General features: G+C 40.7%; 1 protein-coding gene and 1 long non-coding RNA gene across 5 annotated transcripts in view; both read left to right on the top strand.

Moving 5' to 3' along the window:
- emsy (EMSY transcriptional repressor, BRCA2 interacting) overlaps positions 1-2,408 on the top strand; it is a 16,956-nt gene extending 14,548 nt beyond the window's left edge. Inside the window, 2 exon segments of the mRNA XM_043231782.1 lie at positions 81-431; positions 1,254-2,408. Of these exon segments, the coding sequence (XP_043087717.1) occupies positions 81-431; positions 1,254-1,442 (540 nt within the window). The 3' untranslated portion in view covers positions 1,443-2,408.
- Positions 2,409-3,077: 669 nt separating this feature from the next.
- The window catches only part of LOC122333914, a 15,322-nt gene continuing 5,899 nt past the window's right edge, over positions 3,078-12,500 (top strand). Inside the window, exons 1-4 of one of the 4 annotated variants that reach the window (XR_006248689.1) lie at positions 3,078-4,166; positions 4,673-5,980; positions 10,163-11,713; positions 12,313-12,500. The exon at positions 12,313-12,500 is cut by the window's right edge and continues 111 nt beyond it. This is a non-coding gene — a long non-coding RNA (uncharacterized LOC122333914). The other 3 variants (XR_006248691.1, XR_006248690.1, XR_006248688.1) reach the window with 3 other exon arrangements.

The raw sequence follows: 12,500 nt of genomic DNA, 5'->3' as shown, positions 1-12,500 counted from the left end.
GTCATTAATTACTCAGCCTAGTCCAGAGAGGAAGCTCTCAGCTCTGATGTCAGGTGCTCAGTGATGTTTGTGTGTCTCAGGTCCAGCAGCCGATCATCACACAGGGTGCGGCGGTCACTAAGATCACGTTCGGCGCTCACCAGTGCCCCCCGGTGTCCAGCAGCGGCGAGGCATCCGGCAAGGTCCAGCCCGAGTCCAGCTCCGGTCGCCGGGCGGCGGCTGAGAAGACCTCGGTCTCGGACATCCTGAAGATCTCCATGATGGAGGCGGAGATCGACCCCAGCGCCGAGCCCATGGTGGTGGACTCGTCCAGCGACTGCGGGCCGCTGACCAAAGCCCCGAGCGCCTCGCCGCTCATCAGCAGCTCCAAACAGACCCTCGCTCACGGAGCCTTCAGCCGAGCCAAGAGCAAAGACCTGGACATCATACAGGTGCTCAACATCTCAACAAGAAGCATCTACTCTACAGGCAAAATGACTTCAGATATTAATTATATATTAAAAAAAAATCATATTAGCCAATATCTGCCAGTGGTGTACGAAAATAACTTTAATTCAAAGACTAAATAAGAGGATCTTTGTTGCCCCATCTGCAGATATTTTTGCTTTTTTTGAAGAAAAACAAGACGATATCTTAAGTCATTTTACTCAAGTAGTTTAGATATTCATACTAGAAGACAAGACAGTAATACAGACACAGCTGAGTAAGAGCAAGCTAAACTCCTCAGGTGGTCCTCCTTGCATTCTTAGGATTTTATTTTTGTTTTTCACCAAATTCACTCAATTTAAAATTTTCTGGACTAATATATATTTTTCTAAACATGCATTCAATTTAAGTACTAAAAAGATTTATTTATTATTATATATTTATTTATTATTTATTTATTTTTGTATTGTTTTTTTTTTTTTACCGAAAACAAGACTTAATATCTTTCTTTAAATCATTTTATTTGTACAGATTCAACTTGATTCAATCATTTTTTGCTATTCATACTAAGAAAATTAAGACGACGTTTGCATTAATTTGAGCAATTCTCATTTGCGACTGAAATCTACAACATTTAAAAAAGAAAACCTCAATTATTAGATCAAACATGCTCAGAATCAAATTTGCCAGATTTATACGTGCACCTTAAAAATACTACTCATATCTAGTGGTTCAAATGAAAATGATATCAAAGGCGCCTTTAGCCTCGTTGTGTTCTATGCAGTAAATTCTATTATTGAGGTCATGTGACGTGTGTTTGTGGTCAGGTGATCCCGCAGTACTCCATCATGCCCGACTCCAGCCAATCAAACGTGGTGGTGGAGCCCAGCGGCTTTCTGGAGATCACCGACTACACCAGCCAGCGTCTGGACGAGGAGGCCGCTATGGAACAGGAAGTGGACAGCAGCAACGACGAGGGGGCGGCGGCCAGCCCCGTGGCCGACCAATCACAATGAAGCGTGCGAATCGGACTCATTGGAAGACGACCTTCTGTTTGTGCTTCATCACGGCTGTATAGAGAATCATGCAGTGAGTTTGTGCCGTAGAGACAAACCTTACTTTATGGAGAATCCGATTCCTGACGGAACGATAGGAAAGTTTGTGTTGATTTCTACTTAAAGGGACAGTCCGCTAAAAAATAGTCATTCTGCCTTGAGTTGATCAAACCTTCGTGAGATTCGTTCTTCTGTTGAACACACAAGGAGATATTTAGAAGAATGTGGGAAAACTAACAGCCATCGGTACCCATTGAGTTCCATACTAGGGAAAAATACAATGGAAGTCGGTGGGTACCGGCAGATACTTGGTTACCAACTTTCTTAAAATGTATCTGAAATGTTGAAGACAGTAAAATTTCATCTAATTTTTGTTTATAAAAAGACAATTAATAAAACTCAATATATATTTGAAGAATATGTGCATGTAACCAAGCAGTTGACGGTAGCCATTCATTTCCATAGTAGGGGAAACTCAATGGGGAGTAAAAAAAATGTTTAAAAATTCATACAAGATATTTCACAAGATAATATAATTTCAAGTAGATATTTTGAAGGATGTTACATGACGGTAGCTATTGACTTCCATGGTGAGGAAAATATACAGTGAAAGTCGATGGCTACCAGCAGCATTCTTCAGAATATTCAAACAGGTTTGGAACGAGCTGATGATGATCGATTGACGACAGAGGGATCACTTTTAGGTGCACTGTCCCTTTAATTTATAGTTTTAATTAGAGCTGATGGACTGGAACCTTCCAGAGGATGATGATGATGAGCGCTGCTTCATCAGGACATTTCTTGACTCCGCCTCCGCTTGTGTTCTGCTCTCTGATTGGTGTAAATAGTGTTTGTTGTCTCATTCGAGTCTGGTTTGTGCTGATGGATGTAACGCTCAGCATTTTAACTCATAAAATTTACTACAAAGCTCTGCTGTGTGTGTGTGTGTGTGTGTGTGTGTGTGTTTGCACAGGTGAGCGGGGCGGGGCTGAGAACGGGCGTGGCCACAGGTGTGTGTGTGTGTGGAAAGTACCATTGTCATTATAAGGGCAGAGTTTCCCTGCAACTCCTCATTGTGATGGAAACAAATGTGTGGTGGGCGTGAGCGCAGGGCAGGGGCTTTTGAAGTGAGAGTGTGTGTGTGTGTGTGTGTGTGTGTGTGTGTGTGTGTTTCTAGGTGGATTCCGCTCTCGGACAGAGGTGCAGGGGATACTGGGACTTTCCTAGTGTCCTTACGGATCGAGCTTCTCTGGGACAGAGCTCATGTGTTCATCTCATCCGAGTGGTTTCACTTCTGAAGAAAACACAACAGCGGTCAAATCCTTATCACTTCAATTCAACTCGCTTTTTCCCAAAAGTACATTTTTTCTGTTTTATTGTGCGAAAAGTTATTGAAAAAATTATTATTTTAAAAAAACAGGCCCTACAAAATACATTTAATTTTTTTCTCAAATTTGAATTATTGTCATATCAAATGATTAATTGCATCCAAAATAAATGTTTTTTTTTAATATATTTGATTATATATATATATATATATATATATATATATATATATATATATATATATATATATATATATATATATATATACACACACACACACACACACAGTACACAAACAAAACTTTTATTTGGTGCAATTAATCACAACGACTGTTTTGACACAAGTTAATTAATAATCAGAAAGATTAATTGAAATCATGAAACTACATTTCAACAATAATATTTTTAAATCCATATGAAATGCATTTAATTTTTCCCCAAATTCAGTTAATTTTTTTTTTTTTTTAAAGAATCCAGTTTCTGTTTTTGGTTTTAGTTTTTTGGGGATTTCTCTATAATGGTTCAATTAAATTTGAATAAAATTTTAGGTTTAATTCTAATTGCTCATGAATGAATTCAACAGCAGTGAACGAATGGTCGGTATGAACTGAATGTGAGGTGTATTCGACTCGAACTCCTGGTGTTTTCGCTCTTCTCCTCACATCCTTTCATTTTCTCAAAAAGCCTTGTTAGTGTCACCTCTCATTAAACTAAAGTGTTTGTCCGGTCGGGCCGCGTGATGCGTGCACTTCACCCTTACTCTACAGCGAGTAAGAAATACTCTGATGATGATGATGATAATAATAATATTCAGTTGAGCAGAACTTTTATCGTTATTAAAATAAATGTAATTATATAAATAAATTGAAACTTAAAAATTTATAAAAACTGAAATGTTAATTAAAATTGAAATGAAAATGGTAGTTATGTGTGCTGATTTGAAACTGCTTTATATTCTGTATATAATTATATTGACTTATTTTTTTGTGTGCTCTGAGCAGAGTTATTATAGTGAAAATAAATTAAAAAAATTATTTATCCAAATCAATATTTAGATTTTGGTCTTAAAAACTAAAATTCAAAATCAAACGATATAGGCATTAAAAAAAGAAACCGATTACTAAAATGTACTCTAAGATAAGGAGTGTGTGTTTGAGGATGACGGAGTAAGTTCGCCGTCTGTTTGGTGTTTAAAGCGCTATAAATAAAGCTCTAATGTGTTCCTCCAGACTCTGGACTTTTGCTTTCAGTTTCAGCTGGACCAATCAGGTGCTGGAAAACCCCCGCCGCCGAAGATGCCCTTCATCGCTCATCAGGACGGAGCCGGAGGGGAACGGCCGCTTTGAAGAAGTAGAAAAGGTGAGAATCTTCCAGCGACGGACGTCCCAGAGACGTCTTCTAGATCCTCTTCTTAGAAACCTTCCCAGTCAGAAATCAAGAGAGCTGGGCTTTACTTTAAAAAGACGCTGCTTGCTTCTGACAAACAGAACAGAGTTCAGGCCTGGGTGTCCCCAATATAGACCTGTGTGTGGACAGTGTTTATAATAATAATAATAATAATAATAATCACACTGTTTTATTGTCTCTGTAAGAAAATGAGAGAGACGCCGATCAAACTCCACAGACGATCACCATATCACTGATTAATATGATATTGTGTTAGTTTGAGCGTCATACCATGATAGAAGTTTAGTAATCATAATAACCTGTATTTATTATCTGTTTGTTCTGAAGATACTGCTCGTCATTTAGTGTTTCTGTAAAAAGCAAAAACTAAAAATAGTTGTGACGATGCGAACTACTAATAATCTTATAGAAATGAAGGGTTCGTGAACATTAATCATGTTGTCTTTGTTCAAATTCAGTCTGATTTGCTGAAATCAAAAACAGGGACGACGGTAACCGACCGCCAGCCAATAAGATTGTCGTTAGCGCATTAGCCCCGCCCACCAGCAGAAAACAGCGGTTCATAAAAACCCAAGAGATCCAAAGAAACTGGTTGACATGTTTATTTGAGTGTGTGTGTTCAGATGAACGGAGCCGGTCACATGAAATTACTGGGAAAATAACACCGTTATTAATATTACAGGAAATAAAGTTTACGGTAGGAAATGTTCACAGTATCCTCACAGAACATGAACTTTTCTGAATACGGGGTATAGTTGTCTGTAGCCGTGCTGTTATGAGTGTGTCCGTGTTTCAGAGACACACAGAAAGCTGGACTCGGGCCCCAGGTGGCTCCAATCAGGGGCCCTTCTGAGTCTGTGTTTGCTTTAGACGCTCGTATTTCTTCTGGAGGAGCCACTGGTTTCTGAAAGACAGCTGAGATCTCCTCCATAAAGTACATTACACAAACATTTTCAGGCAAGTGCTTAATTATGACTGTGAGTAATCATAACCACAGTTATTACGCATTTCTATTCATTATTAAACTTTTGGAAAGAATAGTGCATTAAAATAGAGCACCATTTCAGACGAATCTGCAAACATTGATGCATTTTTACTGTTTTCATAAGGGTTTATAAAAAAAAATGAAGCAAACAAACATTAAATTAAACATAAATTTTTTAAAATGATTTTAAGTTGAAAAATGACATGTAATCTTTTGCAAAATGTGCTCTAATATATGTACCATCCTTTATATATTATGTATTACAGAAATATTTTAGCGCCTTATAATGCATGGTATAAGCTCATGAATAATTATAATACATATTTATTAATTCATGACAGCTTTAGATATTATAATGCATCTTAACTTTTACTATAATGATTTCTGAAAACCTTTTTTATATTACATTCTACTAAATACTTTCAGTGTTACTGTGTCGTCATTTATATATAAATAATATATTTTGTTTTATTTGATATACAAAGTAAACAGAAGTAGATGAATAAAAATATACAGACGTAGGCTATTTAACAAGAAAGTGTTATTAAAAACAGCAGTACAAAAATATAACAGATTACAAAAAACAACAAGTGACACTGAATTAAAAATGAAATAAAACTCAGTTAATCTTTGTGTTATTGCTTTAAAAGCCTTTTCCAGACTTCAGCCGAAGTGTGTTCACTCCTGATCCGCTTCCGTTCACACACACTTCAGTTCCTCGGGAGCGATGAGGATGATGATGATGATGAAGAGCACCGGGGTGTCTTCACTGAATATAGAAGTAAATAGAGATTCTCCTTATAACAGAAATATCAAAGAAATGAAGCTAATATATGAGCAAAAATCACCATATATTGAATTCAAGACCATTTCTGTCACTTTGCATCTCCAGTAAATGATTGAAAAAAGTTTAGACATTAAGAGCAAGAAAAACACTGGAGAAAGTTTTCTGGGTTTTTTTGGTAACGCCGTTTTCAGCCTCATGCTGCATGTGCTACTGTTATAATAACAATAAATTGAGCAAGTATGTAATAATTTCTATTTAGATTTGAATCGATTGATGATGTGAATGAAATCCCCTCCCGGTTTCCCGTCATGAGACCGGATCAGATGATTATGAATTATTGTATGTGACCTTTTGCTCATCTGGACAAATATCGGCTGTTTGAGTATGTTATTGTTTGGAGATGAAGTGAATATAGACGAGTGACTCATTCACTTCATCTGAAGACAGGAAGTGTGATTCTGAGACCGTGTGTGTGTGTGTGTGTGTGTGTGTGTGTGTGATGTGGGATGTTTCAGTCTGTGAATGTCAGATATGAGCGAACATCTCGTTCCTCAGAAACCCTGAGGAGAAGCCCTTTAAAAGTACCAGTAAGTGCCCTTGAGGAACTAGTGTGCACTAAAGACTCCACCTCGTCTTCTGTATTATCTCTCTCTCTCTCTCTCTCTCTCTCTCTCTCTCTCTGTCTCTCTCTCTCTCTCTCTCTCTCTCTCTCTCTCTCTCTCTCTCTCTCTGTCTCTCTCTCTCTCTGTCTCTCTCTCTCTCTCTCTCTCTCTCTCTCTCTCTCTCTCTCTCTCTCTCTCTCTCTCTCTCTCTCTCTCTCTCTCTCTCTCTCTCTCTCTCTCTCTCTCTCTCTCTCTCTCTCTCTCTCTCTCTCTCTCTCTCTCTCTCTCTCTCTCTCTCTCTCTCTCTCTCTCTCTCTCTCTCTCTCTCTCTCTCTCTCTCTCTCTCTCTCTCTCTCTCTCTCTCTCTCTCTCTCTCTCTCTCTCTCTCTCTCTCTCTCTCTCTCTCTCTCTCTCTCTCTCTCTCTCTCTCTCTCTCTCTCTCTCTCTCTCTCTCTCTCTCTCTCTCTCTCTCTCTCTCTCTCTCTCTCTCTCTCTCTCTCTCTCTCTCTCTCTCTCTCTCTCTCTCTCTCTCTCTCTCTCTCTCTCTCTCTCTCTCTCTCTCTCTCTCTCTCTCTCTCTCTCTCTCTCTCTCTCTCTCTCTCTCTCTCTCTCTCTCTCTCTCTCTCTCTCTCTCTCTCTCTCTCTCTCTCTCTCTCTCTCTCTCTCTCTCTCTCTCTCTCTCTCTCTCTCTCTCTCTCTCTCTCTCTCTCTCTCTCTCTCTCTCTCTCTCTCTCTCTCTCTCTCTCTCTCTCTCTCTCTCTCTCTCTCTCTCTCTCTCTCTCTCTCTCTCTCTCTCTCTCTCTCTCTCTCTCTCTCTCTCTCTCTCTCTCTCTCTCTCTCTCTCTCTCTCTCTCTCTCTCTCTCTCTCTCTCTCTCTCTCTCTCTCTCTCTCTCTCTCTCTCTCTCTCTCTCTCTCTCTCTCTCTCTCTCTCTCTCTCTCTCTCTCTCTCTCTCTCTCTCTCTCTCTCTCTCTCTCTCTCTCTCTCTCTCTCTCTCTCTGTCTCTCTCTCTCTCTCTCTCTCTCTCTCTCTCTCTCTCTCTCTCTCTCTCTCTCTCTCTCTCTCTCTCTCTCTCTCTCTCTCTCTCTCTCTCTCTCTCTCTCTCTCTCTCTCTCTCTCTCTCTCTCTCTCTCTCTCTCTCTCTCTCTCTCTCTCTCTCTCTCTCTCTCTCTCTCTCTCTCTCTCTCTCTCTCTCTCTCTCTCTCTCTCTCTCTCTCTCTCTCTCTCTCTCTCTCTCTCTCTCTCTCTCTCTCTCTGTCTCTCTCTCTCTCTCTCTCTCTCTCTCTCTCTCTCTCTCTCTCTCTCTCTCTCTCTCTCTCTCTCTCTCTCTCTCTCTCTCTCTCTCTCTCTCTCTCTCTCTCTCTCTCTCTCTCTCTCTCTCTCTCTCTCTCTCTCTCTCTCTCTCTCTCTCTCTCTCTCTCTCTCTCTCTCTCTCTCTCTCTCTCTCTCTCTCTCTCTCTCTCTCTCTCTCTCTCTCTCTCTCTCTCTCTCTCTCTCTCTGTCTCTCTCTCTCTCTCTCTCTCTCTCTCTCTCTCTCTCTCTCTCTCTCTCTCTCTCTCTCTCTCTCTCTCTCTCTCTCTCTCTCTCTCTCTCTCTCTCTCTCTCTCTCTCTCTCTCTCTCTCTCTCTCTCTCTCTCTCTCTCTCTCTCTCTCTCTCTCTCTCTCTCTCTCTCTCTCTCTCTCTCTCTCTCTCTCTCTCTCTCTCTCTCTCTCTCTCTCTGTCTCTCTCTCTCTCTCTCTCTCTCTCTCTCTCTCTCTCTCTCTCTCTCTCTCTCTCTCTCTCTCTCTCTCTCTCTCTCTGTCTCTCTCTCTCTCTCTCTCTCTCTCTCTCTCTCTCTCTCTCTCTCTCTCTCTCTCTCTCTCTCTCTCTCTCTCTCTCTCTCTCTCTCTCTCTCTCTCTCTCTCTCTCTCTCTCTCTCTCTCTCTCTCTCTCTCTCTCTCTCTCTCTCTCTCTCTCTCTCTCTCTCTCTCTCTCTCTCTCTCTCTCTCTCTCTCTCTCTCTCTCTCTCTCTCTCTCTCTCTCTCTCTCTCTCTCTCTCTCTCTCTCTCTCTCTCTCTCTCTCTCTCTCTCTCTCTCTCTCTCTCTCTCTCTCTCTCTCTCTCTCTCTCTCTCTCTCTCTCTCTCTCTCTCTCTCTCTCTCTCTCTCTCTCTCTCTCTCTCCTCTCTCTCTCTCTCTCTCTCTCTCTCTCTCTCTCTCTCTCTCTCTCTCTCTCTCTCTCTCTCTCTCTCTCTCTCTCTCTCTCTCTCTCTCTCTCTCTCTCTCTCTCTCTCTCTCTCTCTCTCTCTCTCTCTCTCTCTCTCTCTCTCTCTCTCTCTCTCTCTCTCTCTCTCTCTCTCTCTCTCTCTCTCTCTCTCTCTCTCTCTCTCTCTCTCTCTCTCTTGATAAATAAAAAATACCTCACATGATATTTAGATTTATTTGGGAACATTTTAGTTTTTTTTAACCACCCCTCATCCCCTCATCATGTTTTTAGAGACGTGGTCCTGCAGAGTTTCTCTCTAATTAAAGACACCTGGAGCTGTGATATTAAACGGGTTATGAGCTACTTCTGATGTGTTTGATTCCTTACTCTTTACTGGGCAACCAAGAGAAAAATGAAAAAATTCATTTCATAAAAAATCATTCCAAAAAAACTGAACAACATTTTGATTTTTTTTTTTAAAGAAAACTAGATGCAGTGTTTTGGGCTCCCTGAAAAAAGACATTTCCTTTTCATGCAACCGTTCTGAGAAAAAGAAATAAACAAATGAAATAAAGATTAGGCATGTTAATTAGGTAAAAGCATTTAAATCATTTTTAAATCTGTGTGTCTGTGTGTGTGTGTGTGTGTGTGTGTAATCATTGAGACTAAGCAGAGTGCTCAGTGTTTATAACAGATTCTTTTCTGTGTCAAACATGTTGTGTATTTATAGAGCTGCTCCTCGTCTCGTCTGCAGACAAACAACAGCAATTCTGTCTGGAATCTTCTTATTGATGTCAGAAGTGTGTGTGTGCGTGTGTGTGTGTGTGTGTGTGTGACATTCACCATGTTATGACAAACAAACATCCCCACAATCATACTAAAAGCAGTACATTTTCTGGGCCCCATGAGGAAAGGATCTTATAAATCACACAGAATGAAGTGTTTTGAGAATCTAGTTTTCTGTGAGTAGGTCAGGAGATAAAAAAACAGTATAAAAACCACACACCTCGGAATGTGTGTGTAATCTTGAGACCACACACACACACACACTTTACTATTCATGAGAGATCAGAGGTGAGATTCTCTCTCTCTCTCACACACACACACACACACACACTCTCTCTCTGTGTGGTTAGTGCTGTGGTTGTGAATGTGTCTGTGGGTTTGTGGGATCATCAGGGCTTGTGATGGTTGTAATTGCTCAGAGGAACGCGTTTCTTCTTTTTACAGATATATAATGTGTTTAATTGTGCGTGTGTCGAGCGGCTTTATGACTTGTTTGTTCGTGTGGAGAACATGAGAACATTGAAACCATCTGAAGGTCTTACTGCAGATGTTGTTTTATGGTTTGTAGATCAGATGGTTTGTGTTTCTGTCTTTTCTCATTACAGACACTTCAGAAGAACAAAAACATTAAATGCTTTCGTCTTGGCGTCAGCCAGCAGGGATCCATAAAATACTTGAATTAGTCATAGAACCAGTCTGTGAGTGATTCAGACTCATGATCTCCACACATCCACCCAGAATCAGTTTACATGATTCACGTTCATTAATTCATTTATTCATTCAGCAGACACTCGTCCAAGATGAGGAGCATCGCAAGCAATTTCCAACCACATAGCAACACCCTGCAAACATACAACAGCAGCTTGCAAACCATAGCAACACCCTGCAAACACAAAACAACACTATGACAACCATAGCAACGCCCTGCCAACCATAATATTATTCTAGCAACCATAACAACACCCTAGAGAAAACATAACAACACCTTGCCAACCAAAGCAACACCCTGCCAACCATAACATCATTCTAGCAACCAAAGGAATACCCTGGCAACCAAAGGAATACCCTAGCAACCAAAGGAATACCCTGGCAAACTCGCAGCAACACCCTGCAAACCATAACAACACCCTGGAAACATATAACAACACTCTGCCAACCATAGCAACGCCCTGCCAACCATAACATCATTCTAGCAACCATAACAACACTATGCCAACCAAAGCAACACCCTAGCAACCACAGTAACACCCTGGGAAACACTTAACAACACTATACCAACCACAGTTACACCCTGGCAAACACAGAACAACACTATGCCAACGCCCTGCCAACCATAACATCATTCTAACAACCATAACAACATCCTGCCAACCAAAGCAACACCCTGCAAACTATAGGAACACCCTGGTAACCACAGTAACACCCTGGCAAACAAATAACAACACTTTGCCAACCATAGCAACACCCTGGAAACCACATAAGAATACCCAGCCAAACATAGCAACACCCTGACAACCATAACAACATCCTAGCAACCATAACAGCACCCTAGACACCATTACAACACCCTGGTAACCTTAACAAAATGCTGACAACTGTAGCAACACCCTAGTTACCATAACAACACCCTGACAAACATACAGCAACACCCTGTCTACCTGGCAAGCACATAATAAAATCCAGGTAACTATATAACTCATAGAAAACCATTCAAACACATTAGTAACAACAGAAAAACCACCAAACAGCATAGTAACATACTGGCAGAAAGAAAACCATAGAAACACCCTGGCAACTGCATAATAATACCTTGGTAACCATAACAACTCCCTGGCAACCACATAGCAACACAGAAAATCACAGAAGCACCCTAGCAACCACTTTGTACCCCAAAGGCATGTTCATGTTTTCCTGTGGATGAACCGTTGAACACCGTGATCCGTTCAGAAAGTGTTGGTGTGTGACCCGTGTGACCTCCAGAAAGTGAGACTGAACTCCTGTCTTACTCACAAAGACTCGTTCAGCGTGACTCAAGTTCAGCTCATGAATCTCCACGTCTGCTTACAATTTACTGACTGCAGGAACTTCCTGTGCCTCCCGTTAGCGCCGAAAACATGGGAAACCGCTGACACACTGCAACAGAGACTCCAGTTTGAGTAGGTCATAAAAATATGAGTTCATTTAATCTTAGTAATGTATTAGTAACGTTTGAAATTAAATAAAGCATGTGTCTTTGTTAGTTCATGCCAGTTAATGCATTTAACATTGATAATAAGATGCATTATTGATCATTTAATAAAAAATAATAATAATTGAGCAGCAAATCAGTATATTGTTATGATTTCTGAAGGCTGGAGTAATGATGCGGAAAATTCAGCTGCGCTTCACAGAAATAAATTAAACTTTCACACCTTTTCACACAGAAAACACTTCTTTTCAGTGATAATAATATTTCACAATTTTCGGTGTATTTTTGATCAAATAAACGCAGCCTTTCGAAAACATTTCCATTTATTACTGAGTCTGATCACTTTTGTTTTAATTTACACAGCGCTTTTAACTACATCAGACAGGAGAATACTTTGGCTTTGGCTTGAAATGCGAGGAAAGTCCGAGTCAAAAGATCCCGGATCCGGGTTCATGTGACTCTGAATGCACAGCCTTATACGGGAATATGTGTGTGTTTGGGAGGAGACGGAGCCGCTATCAGAGTTTCCCGTGTGTGTAATTAAAGCCCGTATCTGTGTGTCTCTAGAGGAGCGTCTCAGGAACGTCATGAACTCATCAGGGACTGGAGGAGGTCATGAGAAACATCTCCACTGGCAGATCTACAGAAAAGCTTTTGTTGCGGAGGGAATCTGAGTTAGTTACAGTAAACACGCTCGCAGCGGCCGTCAGGGGTTAGTGAAGACCACCTGTCCAAACAGTGTGTGAGCGTCTGGA

Source organism: Puntigrus tetrazona, unplaced genomic scaffold, assembly GCF_018831695.1.
Source record: "Puntigrus tetrazona isolate hp1 unplaced genomic scaffold, ASM1883169v1 S000000416, whole genome shotgun sequence".
In the NCBI taxonomy this organism is placed as follows: Eukaryota; Metazoa; Chordata; class Actinopteri; order Cypriniformes; family Cyprinidae; genus Puntigrus; species Puntigrus tetrazona.
The sequence above is the reverse complement of the archived record's forward strand: the minus strand, read 5'-3'. Positions and strand labels throughout refer to the sequence as shown.